Below are 19,595 nucleotides of genomic sequence, written 5' to 3'. Positions count from 1 at the left end.
ATAGAGACAGACGACCTGCTGTGGCAACCCTTAAAAGAAGCAGCAGAGGGAAAAATGATTGTTCAATATGTTCACGTCACTCTTGCTATGGCTCCCAAAACATAAAATACATAAAGTATGTGATTTGTTGTGTCGTTCAAGTTCAGTGTTTACAGCTGATTTTAGCCAAGGCATTTTATCTGATCAATTTTACAACGCTACATTTCAAACTACAGCTGCCTCCACAAGAACCAGTTTTCTAATAATGTGGGGCTGTTTTTATTAAAACCCTCTCTACCCAGTTATATAGATAAATCAAGCTCTTTTGTTTTCAACGCTAGAAAATCATGGATGCCACCACCCTCACTCCTGTGTGAAATTGGAAAATGTGATTGCACACTATGTAATTCAGGTGCAGTTACTGTGCAGCCAGGCAATCCTAAGATATCTCAGTATGGCTGTGAATTACGAACTTCAAAAAGTTTTCTACCAATTCCTTGTGCTGACTAGTGCTAACCTACAGCTATTCCCTGTAGCTGCTGTGCGGCCGAGCTGCAGACTGCACACTGGAATTTTTCGCTCGATTACACCATCATAAAGAAGATGCCTAAGAGCAGAGAGATAAAAGTGAGGAAAAACAGACCCACAGACCAGCCTGGGATGACAAACATAAGACTGACAACAGAGAAAAGCAGCTACATCTCATCATATCTTTCATCATGTTTATTTCGGCTCAAACTGGACTCATGGTCTCATTGCCTGGTTCTCTCAGCTGCTGCCACTCTTCAAAATGGGTTCAAAATGTCTTGTGAGGAGGGGCAGAATATTAATGGAACATCTACTGACACTAGATGTTTAGCCAGGGCCAACGACTGGGAAAACTTAGCCAGACTGACAGCTCACAAGGATGAAAGCCTTTGCTGTGACAGTTTTAAGTCGAGGGATCATTTAAGGGAAGGTGCTTAAAATGGCTCTGAAAAGAGCCTTTGGGGGCGGTCAAGGGGAAGGTCAGTTTTTTAAGGGTTGACAGTAAAGTGGATTAGAACAACTTATTGGATCCTGAGGAAAAGAAATAAAATCCATATGGCCACAAAAGCCCTGCGGTGACAGAGGAGAGTGTATCATCAAGGTAAATGAGAGCAGACATCAGAACAAGGGCTCCCAGAAGCCTTATGATCTGCAAAGAGTCAAGAATGGGTCATTTCACACAATGTCAGTGTGTGAGGAGGTAAAAAATAATTCATGTCGAGCTTTCTTTAAGGACAGAGGGATTTTACCTTGTGGTCTGGTGTGACAGAAGTTTTATATCTGGGTTATAATGTTTCTAACAGCTTTAGTGTCAGTGACAATTTGTGCAATGCTCAGTAGTATGTCAAACACAAGCGTTGCTGCAAATAAATTTTAGCTTGGCTCAACTTCACTTTAAGTACATATAACTGACAATGATAAAGAAAGGTTTAGGAGAAGTAATATGCACATTTCATATCTCACATCTCACCTGGATGTTGACCCTCTCGATGACACAGGAGATGACATGGAGCACCTGCATTTTAGTGTCGCACTCTGTCACCTGCTGTAATAACTGGAAGAGCAGCCCAAAGATGGACTCCAGGTACTACACAGAGACAGTAAAGTTTAGATGTTAGAAAAAAGGACATCTATAAAATGTAATTGCTTATTTCTCAACTCAAAACCTCATACAAAGCATAATTTTGACAGAATTAAGACTCACTGGGAGGAACTGCTCTGTCCGGAACTCAAAGTCATCAACAGGTGGCCGTGAGTAAAGGAAGAAATCAAGCTGCTTAGGATACAAATTCAAACTCTTTACCAGCACAAACAGACACATTTTGCTTTGTTGTAATAAGAAAGTGTATGTGTTAAACTCAGTGAGGTTCATTTGAGCTGTCTGAAAAAGTGAAAGGATATTGAGTTTCAGGGTTGTAGCCGTCTCAATTCGCACCTATGAGGGAAAACAAAGTAAACAAAGTTATGAAAATATGATTAAAAGTAGTTCAGAAAATCATAACTTTACCTTTCTAATCACTACACTCTCCATTGTAAGCTGCAGATAGAGACATACTGAGTTTGTAGTGAACTATGCCAAGAAAAGATAAATAGATAAACATGAACAGAAGACTCCCACAGCTGCACACATGCAGTTTAAAACCAAACACCGTAATTACATTTTCTTTTAATGACAGCCTCACAAAGACCACAACAACCCGCTCTCACTGGAACAAAAGCTTTTCATATCCGAATACCTCTGTGTGAATGTGTGCCTGCAGCAAGTAAGCTGAATACAGGCTGCCTTTTGTTATTAAAGGAAGTGGCCCCCACGCTCTTATGGACTCTAGCAGTGTAATCGGGCAGTGTGAAAATGTCCACCAGGGTCAAAGCGATCAGATGGAGGAGAGGAGATTAAAAAAGGTAAATGAGGGAAGAGAAGGTGAGGCACTGAGAACTCAATTACAGTCGGTCTCCGTTCTCAACAACATTTTTTGAAGTACAAAAGAAATGTGTCTCTGTGCGGCGATAAGTGAGGGTGAGCGCGTGTCTGTTTATGAAGACTGATGCAAACAAACGTTATCAACGCTACCCAGTGTGTAAAAGGTCTTTTTAAGCTTTGTAATGTAATTTTAGTTATGAACACCTTCAGGTGTATTTGATCCATTTTCTAACCCAGGTGCATTGTGTCTATGCTTTCGGTCTTTAAGGTCCTTTAATCCATACCCTGGTCTTGCAGAGGAAACTTTGAAGTTTAGTTTAAACTTGCCACAAGATCCAAGACACAAGGAAAGTGTTTAGGAGGTGATGTTAAAAGTTAATTTGTCAAAAGTCAATGCAGAGAAGACTTTTTTTTTAATTTATTTTATTTTTTTAAGTGTTTTAATTATAAGGGAGGTTTATGTAAAATGTGGCCTGGTGCTAAAAAGTATTTTCTATAGCAAAAGCCCTCCTGTCTCTCCTGTCCTGTTACTATACGTTAGTTTGGAAGGTACTTTTTTTTTTACCATGCAACAGAATTTACTCAAATTAGAAAAAATCTAAAAATATCTTTAGCTCTGATCTTCTGCTGCTGCAATGTTAAAAATGTTGAATTTAAATGAGATATTACAAATGTTACAGTATATGTTTATAAAACATCAACGACTTTTTGAAATATCAAATACATGATTGAAACTGACTTAATCGTCCACCACCCACAAGAATCTCAAGCCCTCATTTTATGTTCAAAATATAAATAGACACTCAAAACCACCAAACAAAATGTACATTCAAACTATACAATTTCTGAACATTTAATTTAAGACCTAGCTAGATTTTGAGATGTGCAAATTCCCCAGGCCCCTTGATCTGCAAGATCATAAAATACTGAATAATGTTTTACTAATGCTGCATACATTAACAAGTAACAAAAGGATGTGTTGATGAACGAGGCCCATCAACTGCCATCAGCACTGGCCTTGTTGGCAATTCAAATACTAATGACAGAAACTGCATTTCAATTCTGCAACTAAGTGTAGAAGATAATAGACTGCTTGATGAAATACTCAGATGGGTCTCAAACACACACACTTGCACAGTGCCTGACAAAGATGCAGTCAAAACATTTGCTCCACATTATTATTCAGTCTCAAGCTGTCTTTGACGCATACTAAAAAACAGCAGGTTCAAACTGAATTTAAAAGTGATTCAAAGTTTAATCTGGGAAATTTACACTGAACCAAGTTACTGAATAAAAACAACACTTGTGTTGCTTCAAGTAGTAGCTTGGCAAGTCGTCGGTGAAAAGCAATACAAGAACCACAAAACTGACAGGAAATTACAATGGTGTACAAAGCAATGTCCAACCAAACTTCATCTGTGTTAACTAACAAATCCACACTTGATTCCCCTCAGGAAAACAGCAGAGCTGGGTTTGCATGACAAAAAGCCACCTGATGCAATATGGGTATCTGAGACAAATTCTGGTCTTCAGAAAGGCCCATTACAATCCACTCCAATTTCATGTCTGCTGTTATCTCCTTGCTGTCAGGTTGTAATCTTCAATTGCAGTAATAACGTGTGGTTCCTAAACCGATGCCAGTCAGGAAAGTGCATTTGCTGTACAGTAGTCAGAAGCACAAAGGAGTAAAATTACATTCATGAGCTACAAATCCATATTTAAAATGCCTTAAAGCCTTCCTGCCATCAAGGAATAGTGAGGAGAAATGGGACAAACTGACTAAAATATCACAGTTTCTTGCTGTTAAAAGATGTCTTAGCAGCCAATCCAGGAAAACCACTGGGTTCCTAATGGCATAAAATCCGAAAGAGTTAAATTTAGCACCAAGAATAATTTTAGACTACTCAGAATCTATGTGGAAGCATAACAAAAAAAAAACAAAAAAAAAGAAAACAGCTGTCATGGAAAAGGGGAGAATGTATTGGAAGAAAGAACGAAGAAGAAACTGGCACAATGAAAATCTGCAAGCATAAGGCATCTGTGATTCAGCTCATGAATATTATTCAAAGATGCCAATAAACTGTTGATCTGTGCACACACACCTTTGTCTCCCATACAAAGCTGCTAGAGTTGTAACACCGCCGTAAAATTCTGTGTTTATTGTAGAAATCTGCATTTGCATAGATAAGGCACACTGTGCCTTAGATATACTGGCAAATGTAATACATGGAAATTAAATAAGCATGCAAATCAGTTGTTAATCAAAATTAAACAAATTTGATAAAACTATTTTTTAATTACATAACTCACGTGCCTAGATCGCATAACCTTGCTAGGCTTAAATTAAAACACTGCAATCAGAGGCTCAATTTAGCCATTTGAGGCTTGATTTAAAAATAATAATCAGTCAGATCTAAGGCACAGACTTGTCATCACTTGAGGCATAAAATTATCTTCAGGGAAACCTCTGCTTGGTATCATCTATTACATGTTTAATACCAGAATTACATAACAGTTGTTGTATGTCTCTGTCAAGCAGCATGGTTGCAGCTTAGATGCATCTCTGTCCAAACTCATATTCTGATTTGTTTGCGAGTCTTGTGCCAGATGTTATGAACTTAGCACTGATGCGAATAAAACATACATGAAGTCAGATTGACCTTGACCTTAGACCACCAAAATCTAATCAAACCATGCTTGGGGGAAATTTGAGGAAATTCCCTAAAGGCGTTTCTGGTTGTCACATGCTGTAATTATCCAATACTGCTTAGCAGAACTTTGAAAATCAAAAATAAAACAAGGTCAGGCCAGCTGATATAGTGTCACCAAATGAGCAGATCTTTAATAATCAAGATGTTAACTAATGATTTCAGTTTTCAGGAGTCAAGACTGTTACTTCACAACAACTCTCCCCTACTCTCACGTTGTATATTGTTGACCTAACAGTAGAGAAGAGTGAGAAGCAAAGATCATCCTGGAACACAAATCTGTGTTTGAGAAGAGTCGGTTTAAAGAAATCCACAACTTTAGTTGTTCCACAAAACTAATGATGTCATTCAGGACAATTAAACTAAAAAAACTGAAAAGAAACCAATTTAGCCCACAAGCAATTAAATCACCTTTTTGTTAAGACTATAACTCTGTATTGTTTTTTTCCCAATAGGACCACATTAATGAAGACATCAATATTTCTACCTCCCTTATATTCTCCCATATTTCTACCATCCTTTACATTGTCCTAGTTCTCCCTTTGGAAAAGACAATAAAGCAAGGCAGCTAGGTGGCCAAGCTGAAGAATGCTCATAGGAGCAAGTCGATAAGTGTCTAGTGCTGATGGCTCCTTTCCATGGAGTGCAGAAACTGAAATGTCAGGTTAGATATAACTTGTTTTGAGTGATTCGCCTTCTGAATTACTTTTCTGAAGTCTCAACAACAGACACCACAAAATAGAAATGGAGATATTGATAATCAATTGGACTGATTGATAGAGGGGAGTGTTTTCCATTAGCCCATTAAAAGTGTACAGTCAATAATTCATTTGAATTTAGCCTGTAATTGGTTCCGACAATATTAATAAGGAACCACAACATGATTGATTAGCTGGTCGGCAAGCTTTCATGAAGTAAGATTGTAAAACCCATTAGTGGCCAGACAACTCTGCTGACCTGAACCCCACAGGGAATCAAAAGTGTATTGTCAAGAGGAACCGACCCAACAATACAAATGAGCTGAAGGCTCCTATCAAAGCAAACAGGTCTTCAATAACGCCTCAACAATGCCACACACCGACTGCCTCCATGCCACACCACATTCATATAGTAATATGTGCTAAAGGAGCCTCAACCTGAAGATTAAGTGCATAAATAAACACTTCCGCTCAACATTCTGCATTGTAAATCCTTTTTTAAATGATCTTTTCTGATATTCCTAGTTCATGAGCTGTAATCGTCAAAGCAAAACAAAAAATGCCTTGAAATATTCCACTTTACATGTAATTAAACCATTTAAATTATTTGCATTAAATATGGGGAAAATGTTTTTATGATATTCAAATTTTTAAAGCTGCACCTAGGTGCCATTTTACATTCACTGGCATTAATTTAATTAAAGCACCCAAAATGAATGATGCATTAAACATGTCATAACTAGAGAAACACAATTAATATTAAAGAGCTGCACAAGAGATTATACCATCACATTAATATTAACAGTTTGTGAATTCTAATCTTTATTACATTCTAATTGCATTGTATGTGTACTGTACCAAAGAGGAATGCAAATAAAGATCTAAAAGTTCCTCCATACAAAGATGGAATATAAAGCAAGAGGGGCAATTAGATGCAGAGAAATTGAACCCTGAGACAGTATTAAATTCCATTCCATAAATAATGCATCGCATTTTTCACATTCCTACAAATAACACATCAATCAAGTGCGCAAGTCATGGGGCAAGAAAGCCAAGCATGACTGATGACAGTGACACAATAATGGCCACGTCGCCAAAATAAGATCAAGGGTTTTATCAAGGCCATGGCTCAATGAAAATGCTTACTGGGAAATGGCAAGATTAGCTTTGTAAAAAAAAAATATATATATATATATAATATATATAAAAATATATAATAGAAAAGTAAATCAATATATGTTAAGAAATCAGATGACAAAACCTTCTTGCAATCTATGTTTGGCTTTGTTTGAAGAAAGTCAGCAGCGTGATAGGTGTTGTTCCATGCTATTAAGCTGGGAACTGTTTACAGTATGTAGCTGACTGTGCACTTTGCTAACAGGCTATGTCAGTCATCAAATCTCCCATCATAATAAGCTGTTGACCCTGAAGAAAAAGACTGTCTGTAGGAGCCTTACCACCAAGTCGGGATCCTGCATAAGACTCAGAATGACCTCGTAGAGCAAAGGTCTAAGGTCAGATTTGAACTTGACAGAGATCCACTGCCCTATTAGCCAGATGACTCGTCTGCGAATCAGCTTGTACCTATAGAGTTGACATGGGAAAGAAGAAGGAGTGGAGAGGTTTAAGTTCTGGTTGCAGAAAAAAAAGACTTCACACTTTATCTTCATATCATAATTGAGGTAGCTTCATAATCTTAAGTCTACAAAAAAGCTTATGGATCAATAAAAACAAGTGGGACAGCTATTCAAAAAGTTAAAACAGCAGTGAAATTGCTCGTGACACATCCTGAAATTTCTTTTATCAGTGACAACTATCCACCACTATCATTATGTATAGTAGAGAATGCAGTAAAATGTGTACTCTGACGGAGCGAACCATATTACTGTATTTCTGATTTCTCCATTACATATATCCAGCTCCAAGACAAAGTCTAATTCAGTCTAGATTCTGCTTGCAGGTCTATGCCAAGAATGGAGAGCAGCAGAGAGCAGAAGCAGGGAGGAGAGGTGCTATTACACAGGGTTTTGGATACCATGGTGGAGTGACCATTTACATATAAAACAGCCTCAGAGAGCGAAAAAAAAGGTATGAGTATATTATGTTTACATTTGTTTAAATAAATGCATGTGGATAAATGATGAAAAACGAAACTAAACAAAAAAAACTACTGGGACATAGTAGAAGATGTGAACACTAAAAGCAACATGTGAGATGGTGCAGGTGCAGCAACAGGCCCTATAAAAACACTCCAATAATCGTATAATCGTGTATGGAGATATTCTGAGTTGGATGATCAGGGGCAAGTTATAAACTAAGTTACCAAAAGCTGGAAGGAAATGCCTCAAACGTAGCCAAAACTAAGCATCTCAAAGACAGATATTTCAGATCTGTACAAAAACTCAAGGTGAGAGTTTAAATTGTTCATTTTATGTTGTTAGCATGTTTACATTTTGAAATGTTATTATTAGCATTTGTGAACTGCAATGCATCTGCATCTGTTTGATCAGTGAGTATCAGAACTTCAGTAGTGATCGTAACAACTACCACATTTCTGGTACTGTGACGTCCATGCACTGCACTGCAGTTCCCAAAGGGGAGGCACTACATGTTGGGAACTGATGGGTTTTTTAGAAGTTCTACTAAGAGGGCAAGAAGTGTCCCTCGACATTTGCCCTAGTGTCTAAGGGCCACTTTTAACAAAAATGAGTAGATGGAGAAGGAAGGAAGAGTGATGAGAAGATAAAAAAAGAGGCATGACACTCTCTTTGGCTTGTCAAATATCCACAGCCAGATAACCAAAGTCTGGGCCACAAGTCAGAAAATATTAAACTGCATGACTCAGACCTTTTAGTTAGCAAACACTGAGCAAGTGTGCGCACACAGGAAAATAAAAGAGTTGCTTGTATAAATAAACAAAGGCTTGTTTTTGTCAAATGGAAATTAGTTTAATTTATTTTAACTAAATTTCAAATCCATCAATATAAAAAGAAAGAAAGGTAAAGAAGGTAAAGCAACAGAATTCCATCACTAACCATATTGAGCTAAATCCGATCACCTTAAAAAAAAAAAAAAAACAAAAAAAAACAAGAGAGCACTTAGAAACCCCTGGCTTTACCACCCAGAAGCAGAGGAGCATGTTAGAATAAACTAGCATCCAATTATTTTAAAAGGTTTTCTACAAGCTTTTATGGAGGCAGTGACAAATGGGATGATTCCAACATGACACACGACAACGACGGTGCCACTGGACAATAGTCATGGGCACATTTCCAGAGCTCTCTAATCAGGTTCCAAACAACAGCTTGGCATCAGAACACTGACAATCAGATAACAAGTCGGTGACATCTAGAGTAAATAATTAAATTCCAGATGATTATCTGTTGTAGACGTGGATTTAGGTATGGGCAACATGGGCTGTAGGATTTTTTATAATTTAGCTTTGGGTGTTTTTGTTATCTATAATAGTATCGAGAATTGTATTTTATTTCAATATTTAATGTTACAACAATACATGTAAAAATAGGTGTAAAAAATAAGACTCAAATATCAACAAATCCTTCTTTTTCTACATAGCGCAGTAGAAAAACACAGGCAAATACATTTGAGAGTTTACAATAAAGCATACGCAAATGCAGAAAATCATTATTTCTGACATTATAATCCATACAATAATTGTTATTCTGTTGCTCACTCTGTTGAACACTAATATATAAGTATTAACTGTGTATATAGTTTAAAAGACTAATGTGAATAATTGGGACAAAATACTGCACTACTATTTGACTACAGTTGGTAGCGTCTATTATTAGTGTTGCTGGAAAAGTGGGAGAAAAGAATGGCAAGACAGATGGACAGGCAGGTTGACAGGGGTTTTTGTCCATTAGTTAAAGGTTAGACATGACTCGTCCTCCCTAAATCTATCTCCTCCTCCATAGCTTCACACAACTGTCGGCAGTCCTGCTCATCCTTCTGGTAAACACAAGTAAAAAAAAATCTTAATTTCTTATTATCCATAAACAACATGACACACTCTCACTCTTCTTTTTATGGGTAGTTTATCACAAATTGATCATATCTAGAGATATCCCTTAAAATTCAACTTTTCTTCTTTAATTTCGGAGCTATTTTACCTAGTTTAGGCCAGAGTGTTGCTTAGTATATGAAATACCAAACTGTTGCAATGTTCGCATATAAATCCATCCACAGTTGAAAAGATAACTAAGAGAACAAAGGGACAATATTTTGCAGCATCTATTGGTCACCGAGGAGAGCGACTGACTTTTCTAACAAAACTCTATGCAAAAGGTCAAGCTGCAAAACACAATGTCAAAATGCCAAAGTGTTGCAAGAGTCTGACTGTAGAATGATGAAACACACTGTACCTGTATCTCACCGTCTGTCTAGGTGACACAAAAAAAGCTCCTTCTGGCTACTTTGAGATGTCAGTGTGAGTGATATTTAATGTGTGTGGCTGACACGCAGTCATCTCTGTACTCTCTTACATGACAACTCATCATCACAGGTATGACAAGTGTTTTGTTCGAGGCAGACAAGTGAGGAAAACAATGTCAGCAAGTCAGAATTTAAGTGTGTGCCAACGAGTGCACAAGTAAATGTCTGTGCAGTCATTACAGCAAAAACTATTTTTAAGGGAGCTTGCTAATGACCTGAGGCTCAGTCTCAGGTGTAAGTCACAAACAATAGTTTTGCTGACAGATGAGGTTATTCCTATTTATACAAGTCCTGTTTCTACTAGTCTCAAATCAATCAAACCTAAATGAAGCAAAATCAAACGTGGAAAAGTGGGATGAATCACTTACTAGGTGGATTATCCCAGTTATAGCACGGCCACTTGAGTGGCACAAAATGTCATTTGTCTATAAATTAAAAGTTTTGGTTGTTTGTTGTATGTTGAATTCTGATCTTATTCTTAAGCATGCGACACAACAAGCCGTTGGTCAGCCATCGGTCAATGTTGGGCCATCGCTGAACATCTGTTGGTCTAGTTTCTGTAATGCGTCCCACACCATTAGCGCTGGCGGAACCACCATCTGTAGCTTTTCAGTTGACTCTACATGCTGTATTGGTGGAGGACATGTCTGTGTGAGTGACCACGCTGGCTGTTCAGCTTAGCAAAAAGCCGTGACAAAAAGGGAAATGCACCCCAGTGCCATTTATCATTTCTTATGGGATATTCTCAAGTGTGAAAGTAGTAAGTGCTTGTTTGTTTAAAATTTGTGTATCTTCAGTCTTAGATCTACTTCTAGGTGAAGCAATAGTCAGTTTCAGTCGCTTCTAGTTCTTTGTTGTTGGCTTGGTGTGCGATAGCTTTTAAACATCATGATAATTTTGTTTCCCAGCCTCATAATTATTGGCATTTATATTGCTTGGCTTCACTCACTGCTCTAAACCTCTGTATATGGAACCTATAAGAATACAAAATAGTATTTTTATTGTGCTACTGTACAAGATTATTAGTGAAACAGTCAATGGCAATAACATTACATAGCTCCCGTTTTCTCTTTCATGCGCATAAGCCTTTGGGTCTACATTAATGAAATAATTGCTCTGACAGAAGCTTAGCTGCGCCAGAATTCATTACAGTTCCACAAAGAGTGAACAAGAAGGCAATAAATTGCCACCTGTAGTAACAACAGCAGGGAATTGATTGATGAGCAAGATTAGAATCAATATGATCTTAATGACAGCCTACCCTAAGGAAACAGCATGGTAACTGACACAGACAAATTGTGAGCAGTGAGACAAGCAGGCTGCAGAAAATCCCGCAGGTGTGGGAGCAGGTGGGTACAGACGTCCAGGCCAAAGCCTACAGGAATATTAATTTAGCTGCTCTAATTACACTCAGTTCTCCAGAAAAAGTGTACTTGAGGTTCATCTTTTATGTTCTGATGTTCTTTGAGATGTGGATCAAGGTCCAAATAAATAAGTAGTATTAACTGCGCCAATGACCAAAACCTTAGTGCCAAGGAAGGCACGCGTTGCTATATGATCTGGTCGGTTAACAGTGACAAATGTGCACCAGGCAAGAAAGTTGGCCAGATTATCTGTTTTGTATGTGGCTCCTGGCAGCTGCCAATATATGTATTGTCCGTCTGTTTCACCCTGAGATTTTGCCAACTTTGAGAAATATTTCAGCCACGTTTTGTTTTAGTTGGCCTTTTTATTTTTTCAATGTGGTAATACTAAATCTGATCAGAGCAGACTAGGCACAATGTACAAATTTGAAGTAGTGCTGACAGGGGCTGGATGAAGATATTTACCCTTGGATAATTACCCCAGTCTGAAATGCTGGTTCTCTGTCTAGAGATTAACACAGTTTCTCTCTACCTTGGGAGACCTGTGGGCTAAATTATAAAACGATGACTCTATAAGGAAATAGTTTGACTACTTTGCTTATTGGTTTTCAAAGAATTAAACAGGAGTATAAAGTCTTTTTTTGATGAGTCTTGACAAAATGGCATAATTCGCATACATGCTAATGTGCTGCAGTGCCCTTATGTTGTACCGTCTTACATTACTTTTTACCTTGGCCTAGGAGTGTAATCCTATGTATCTACACTACCACCTCTCAGGATGTTCTGTGTATGCACTCCTCTCTTTGGTTGACATCCCTACATTCAGTTTGTTGAGCTCAGTTTGTTCAAAGGAAAAATAATGAGAACTTAAAGATTGAAAGTATAGTGATGAAGGTACAAAAAATAAATAATAAAGAATTAAGGACCCAGGTAAAGTGGAAGGGTTACCCGCACCTGCACAGTGTGGGCACACAGTCTCAGTGACATCAGTACGTCTGCACTCTCACGTCAGCACCAACCTGAGTGGCTGACCTTTTGAGTGCTGCAGGCTTTTTGTTTTGATTGTCTTGGGGCCTGTGTGTACAGGGAACTTCTTTGTTCTTCATCTCACTTGCACTACCTTGCCTCTGGCCTTCCTTCCTCTTTCCTATCACTTTTAAATAACACCCCACTATTGTCCACTGTGGCTGCAGCCAGCTGATTTTGGACCCATTATCAAGTTTGTTCTCAGCTCGTACAACTATTTTCATTTTTGTGGTTTTATTAGTCTATTCTAGCACGGATGTTGTGACACCGTGAGAAGTTTGGCTGCTATTTGCAAAATGACTGTATGAATACAATAAGTTGTTAATGTTGAGTACCACATAATGTAAAATAGAATATGAAGACACAGAGATATGTCACAAAGTGTGTGAACGTGTCAAAGGAAAATGCATCACTTTCAAAGCAATACCTGTGATGGCTGACTTGAAGCTCTCCAAGCAGCTGATTCTTGAACCACTGATCAAAGTCCACGTTGTCAAATAGTTCATAGGCTGCCAGTCCCACTGCATTGTACACTGCAGACAAATCAACCGCAGTCAGAAAATCCATAGAATTTAATAACAGCAATCACAATACATTACAAAATGTAGAAAGAAAAAAAAAAAAGCACATCTATAACACATTTTTAGATGTGAATTTTTATTTAAATGTTGTTTTATTTGTGTTTCATTCTTTAAATTTGACAAAATTGACAGAACAAACCTGCAATAAGGTAAAATGCCTCTGTTATAAGCCTGTCCTTCAAATGTGCACACCAATTACAGCCAATATCAGATATAGACAAGTATATCAGGAACAGGGTCATAGCAGAGCAACTACAGTAAATTGGTAGAGGCTGGAAAAAAAGACAATGAAAAACTAATGATGAAATTACTAAAAGGTGGCAGCATAAGAACAAAATACAGGCCGCTAAGAGGACAGAAGCCATACAAGTGGCAAAGAGCTTTGGTGTTACTATTTACATTTTATTTTTTTTAAAGTAATGAAATTTGAGAGAGATGGGGAAAAAGAACAAAAATGCAGAAGAGAGAAGGTTTTCCAGAGAGAAAATTGAACTTTTTTCATTACTTTAATTCCCTGTTATTATCCAAGTCTGGCACTTGCCACAAGTATATTGGAATCTATAGAGTAAAAGTGAAAGAGTTTTTTTTACATCTTGGACATAGATGTACTGAAGATTAGGCAGAAAAGATCAATTGTCCAGAGGTCCTGGTCCTTTTTACAAAGACAATGCTCTGCTACTATTCATACAGTAGGTAAATGTAAATAAAGCTTTTCAACAGGAAATTGAAAACACAATAAGCATAACGTGCATTTTTCCTTGCTTTGCTTTCCTCCATCCTTAGAGGAAATACTGCAGTCAAAAGACAGCCAAGAGCTCTGTAGTGTGTGGATGTACTTGTGATTTCTTCATTAGCGTGATCATCACATTTCGTGTTGCCGTTTAAAAAGTTCTGTTTGTGTTGTTAATGACACAGTTTAGCTTTCCTTTGAGGTGAAATTTAGGTACCCTGAAAAGGCATCCCAGTTTTTAATGTACAATATTTCACATGGAGAAAGTTAACGCAGCTGAACTGGTGGTTTAACTTGGCTGAATGCCAGTTAGCAGCATTTGTGGGCTATAAAAAGGATCGAAAGCAGGTGGTAGTGGTTAGGTTGCAAATATGGTTGTTATGTACTGTAGCACTGCGTATTATTGACAAATGTTGTTACAGCACATGGGACGAAGAAATGCTTAGGTCTTGCTCCAGTTCGATGACGCAAATGCAAGTATATAATGGAATAGAAAAACTCTGGATACCAGTTTCGCACTATTTTCATTAGAATTCTAAATTATTTTATTTTATAATAAAAGCGATTTTAATTATATTATTTCTAAGAAAAAAAAAAGCCTGCACCTGTCGGCTGCTGTTATTAAGCGACCCACTGGCCCTTCAAGCAGCTTCACTTCAGCCCTCACAGCCTCAATTATCTGCCACCGCTGCCGCCACTATCACAGTGGAGCTTCATCATCCAGCGATGTTTGCCATTTTATCAACACTGTCAACAAACTGCTGAGATCTCTACAGGCATCCAGCTTTAACAGAGGCTCTCTTAGCAGGCAATCTCAACGGTCTGTGATTTAGTTGTGTATGTCTTAAAACCACCAGAGTGGCAGCCCTGACCTGTCAAATAGTTATAAAAACACAAGGAGAGAGGAGGTAGAGGGAGGGGAAAGAAGGTCTCTAAGAAAGAAGGTCTTTAAGAAAGAACAGGGGAAGGCCACAGTATGCCTGTGGACATGACAACTTAAAAAGGCAAGTTACTGGGACAGCTTTATGTGAACATTCGATGTTAAGCCTTGGTCTAAATGAGTGTTATGCATCCTGTTGTTCTCTTTAATCAAATTCACATCCCAGTTTAACCTGCTGTCCTCCATCAGTTTGTGCTGTGGACTGTGATAGGAAATTGCAATAACAAAGCAAATCTGTCAAACTTCACCGTTTGTGTTGAGGATTGAACAGTAAAGCTAGCTGGGCAGGACAGAGGGTGGCTGCAAGAGCAGAAGCATTTCACTCACCTGCATCCTTCATTAGCAGCTGAACAGGGTCTTCCACACTAGTTGGACCTGCAAAGGCACATGCATATATTCAAAGTGACACACTGAAATAAGCATTGTTGTAATATGCAAACTGTAGAAAAAAAAATTCAGCTGTAAAAGTACATTTGTACGATTTTATTGGTCCAGTAAGTACATCATAACACAGACTTCTGGAGGTCAGGACTCCACTATATCAGTCTTGTCTTTGTCATTTTACTGGTCTGTTCTCTCCCTGTGTAATAGCTGTCGTTGTGTACTAAAAATCAATAGCTGCCTCCGTGTAACCATAGAATTACCCAATCTGACATCTTTCTTGCTCCAGCAGAACCCATTTCCACTATGTCATTTTAAAACAAAAGCAGCCTGGGAGACAGGTCTGGAAACAGACTGTGCTTTCTGCACATTTAGGGAAGGCTTTGCAAATTCAGCAACTGAGCAAGAGCTACATACCAGAACAACCAAGGGACCAGTGTGATAATGTGTTGTGTATGATGTAACTAGAGAATTGAGAGTAGCTGTAATAGTGGACGTTGTCACTAGGGGACTAGAAGGTGCCGTCATGATTATGGACTGCATGTTATACATACTGTGACTGCTAAAGGCAGCATGAACGAACCTACATGCAATGCTATTTGTCTGTGTATGGACTACGTATCTCTTACTCTGAAGCAAGGTTATATTTCATAATGAGAAATGTAGTAGAGGCTACAGGGGAACTGGAGGTTCTGTTGGTGCTGCAATGTGGTTTCTTTCAAATCAAAGGATACTTAAAGTACCTCCTTAATACACAGATTAAGAAAAATGTAAACAAAATCAAATGTAAGATAAAAGACAAGAAACTATTTCTATTTCTATAAATTGGGCAGAGGTAAATCATCCAGCATGACAATAAAATTCTACAGCACCATAATCTGCCTAGTAAAATTTATTGCAGAGCTGTATAAGACAGAATTATAGTTCTATCTCAGTGTATCTAATACACTAGTCTGCTGAAAAGAGAGCAGACTGCATATAATAATATTTGAAAAGACATTTCACTGACCCTGGAGATTCTGAACCATATCCAGTAGCACCGGCGTCAGGGTCTGGCTGTAGTTATGGAAGATATCCAGAAACAATACTTCTGTACAAGGCTAAATAAAGGAACGGAACAGAGGAGACAAACAGGAAGACACACATGCTGTCATTACATTCTTTAATTTATCTTTCTTCCACTATCCCTGCTCGTCCTATTTGTACAGTAGCACACACACCTCAGTGGTGGTGAGGAAGGGTGGCTGGGAGGGGGGGGGGTGTCAATGCAAACCCTAAATACAAATATGTATCTGTGTTGTGTCTGTTCAAATAGAGAAACAGTAGTTCACTCAACCACCTTGAGGAGTTTATTAGTTTTAAATGTCACAAATAACTCAATATTAAATGAATGAGTTATTTCATGACATCCATCCTGTTGCACACCGCTGGACAGGACATGGTTTCAATGAATAAATTAATAAAATAAAAAAAAATGAAAAGGGTTCTTAGGGGTTAAAAGAGGTTACACATTGTTCACCACCTTTTCATAATCAAGAGATATCCATACATATTCAACAATTGCATGTCTGTTCAGATGCTATGCTGGTCCTAAATATAATGTAAAATTAGCCTCTACAGCCTGTAACGCTCTGTTCTGATCTGCAGAGACACTGTACTGTAACTTTACACATTTCTAAAATTGTAATGATGCCACTTTGTGTTATGAACTTCATTAAAAAAAACAAAAAATAAAAAAAGGGATACTGTTGACACCCTAGGATATTCTTGAATATATAATTAAATCTCCTAAATCAGGAGGTTGGTGTTGACTTTTTTAACATTATGAGTCACTAACATCACGGACCTCTCAAAAACTAAGCCAGATATAATCAAAAGTGAGGAGAGACTGTTAACTCTACTAATTACCTACTTATTAATTATAAAAAGCAATGACACTTTTCTTCTGCAGCAAAATAATTCAAAATAAATAAGAACTTTTACAAGAGGTTCAATGAAAGACTGCTTGAGCATACTTCAAAGAAAAACCAGGGCAGTGATTAAGTGATGTAAGTAAGTACAAGGGGGTGCAACACAGATAGGAAAGGGAACAAAAATGAGGCCTAGACAGAAAAAATAAGACAGAGAATAAGATATTATGTCTTGAGTCACCCAAAACTAGCTGAAGATAAGCCTCAGCCAACTATCCAGACACAGCCACAGACTTTATACAGCCCAGTGGATCATTAACTGTTTCATGGTCCTGTGATATATGTACAATCTGCTCAGTGCCACCACATAAAAAAAAGCTTTGAAAATACAGCCAACAACTAGAAAATACAATATAGTAAATAATATTTATAGCAATTCCTCTCAGGTTTGGCAGTTCAATCCCTGGCTCCGAGTGTTAAAGTGACCTTGGGGCAAAACATCAAACCTCATGTTTCAGCTGGTGTGTGTGTGACTTGTAAGTCACTGTCAAATGACTAAATATACTATTCTTATACTGTATCTAAATAAAAAAATTGTCCTGGCAAACAAGTTACTGAGTTTAAATTTGTAATTGTATGATTTGTGGATTAGACTGTATTTTAATTAATCTTGTTTTCATATGTTTGTGCTATGGTTGTATACAACAGAAAGGACTTTGCACACAAACATTATCACTGACCACTCATGCACATAAAAACACTGAATATTACTTTCAACTGTGTCTTCACTTACCCGTAGACTGTATTTCCAAGAGTCGCCACCTGTTTCTTCAACAGCTGGAGAAAAGACAAAAAACGATGACGTATTAAGAAATTCTGGTCTGGAGATTATGACTGACAGAAACAAGGAACATCTTAACAGAGAAATGCAAGATGCAAGTGCAAATATATTATCATCATATATATATTTTAAAACCTTCTGTATTACTGTAAACCTGAATGCAAATTGCAGCATTCTGAACTACTGCACTGGGCCATTGTGGTTGCAGCTTCAGTGTTACATCAAAGTGGCCAGTGTCAACAACTCTGACAGCAAAATAAATTCAGTTACTAAAATATCAGATGATGCCAAAGTTATGACCAACACTACTACTAATCATGCATTTGAATACAATAAACAATAAATTCTAAGTTAATTCTAAGTAAGTCTGCACCCAAAGCCACAATGCTACTTTCACCGACTGCAGAACTGGCTATGCTCACTATTCTGGACTTCCCAAGAACATGCGTTTTTAATCTGCCAATCTGCATGTCCAGATAATTCCAGGCATTTGGATTCAGCCCATGTATCTGAGGATGTGCTATTACCAAAGCTCTCAGGGTCCTCTTCCCACATTGCCAACTCTTCCTCTGTGAGAAGGAAGTAGTGTGAGACGAGCCGGCGTCCAATCTCTGTCAGTGTGGGGTGTGTGAAGAACGCTGTCTTGATCTTGTGAGCCTCCAGACTCTCTGGCTTACTGTCTAAAGGAGGGAGGAGGAAGGAAGAGAGAGGCGTAAAGAAAAAAAAACATCTAAATATCATAATAATAATATCAAAATGGTTAATAATATAAAGTAAATAAGAAACGTAACTGTATTCCCAGAGCCAAAGCCACATCTAAAATAACAGGCTGCTAGTCATTTTTATTTTCAAAAATCCCCTGTACCTGTGACCCCTGCCCCCCTTGCCAGCACTCGTCCAGCATTAAGAATCCTGTTCTCATACATTGATCCTCTCTGTCTGTGTGACTGACAGCACAGGTCTAATTAATGAGTTAGATGGCTGCTCTGTGCTGATCTGTGTCAGCCAAGGCTCAACTTTCGCTTCAGCCATGTAGCCTTGCCGTGCTAATCAAAACGCTTAACCTCCCTGTGTGTGAAAAGGAAAGCAAACGTAAAGTCCAACTCTGAATGGAACCAAGGCACTAAGACAAGCCAACTACAAAAATGCAGCTTGGCTCTCTGTCAAATAATGATAGCTTAGGAAGAAGATCTGTAGTGAGACCATCCTAGCTGGCAGAATAAAGGCAGAGTGCTGTGCTTCATGGCTAATGAAGCACTGGAGGCTTCTGACAGCTTGAAATAAACATGAGCCGTGGAGAGGTATGGTGACGCTGATGATATTACAGGGTTGTGCTTTTCAAAACACTGTCACTGATCAGCTTTGAAGAGCTAGTGGCATTTTCTGCTTGCCATTGAAAAACAGATTTTATATTCTCGTTTGTTGAGCTAGCTTTCATTTTAATCTTCTGTCTCATCATGATAATCTGCTGCTCTTATCAATCATTTTACCCATTCTTTTTACTTCCCTGTGTTAGCACTCTTTTTAGCCTTT

General features: G+C 38.1%; 1 protein-coding gene across 2 annotated transcripts in view; it reads right to left on the bottom strand.

Moving 5' to 3' along the window:
• The window catches only part of ipo11 (importin 11), an 86,127-nt gene that overhangs the window by 42,937 nt on the left and 23,595 nt on the right, over window positions 1-19,595 (bottom strand). For both annotated transcript variants that reach the window (XM_026343689.1, XM_026343690.1), the window contains 9 exons: window positions 18,590-18,742; window positions 18,015-18,058; window positions 16,321-16,411; window positions 15,258-15,305; window positions 13,107-13,212; window positions 7,292-7,418; window positions 1,909-1,942; window positions 1,712-1,752; window positions 1,478-1,594 (listed from right to left, as the gene is read on the bottom strand). In XM_026343689.1, the coding sequence (XP_026199474.1) occupies window positions 1,478-1,594; window positions 1,712-1,752; window positions 1,909-1,942; window positions 7,292-7,418; window positions 13,107-13,212; window positions 15,258-15,305; window positions 16,321-16,411; window positions 18,015-18,058; window positions 18,590-18,742 (761 nt within the window). The remainder of the gene's footprint in view (window positions 1-1,477; window positions 1,595-1,711; window positions 1,753-1,908; window positions 1,943-7,291; window positions 7,419-13,106; window positions 13,213-15,257; window positions 15,306-16,320; window positions 16,412-18,014; window positions 18,059-18,589; window positions 18,743-19,595) is intronic.

This window comes from Anabas testudineus, chromosome 9, assembly GCF_900324465.2.
Source record: "Anabas testudineus chromosome 9, fAnaTes1.2, whole genome shotgun sequence".
In the NCBI taxonomy this organism is placed as follows: Eukaryota; Metazoa; Chordata; class Actinopteri; order Anabantiformes; family Anabantidae; genus Anabas; species Anabas testudineus.
This window is presented reverse-complemented; position numbering and strand designations above follow the sequence as displayed.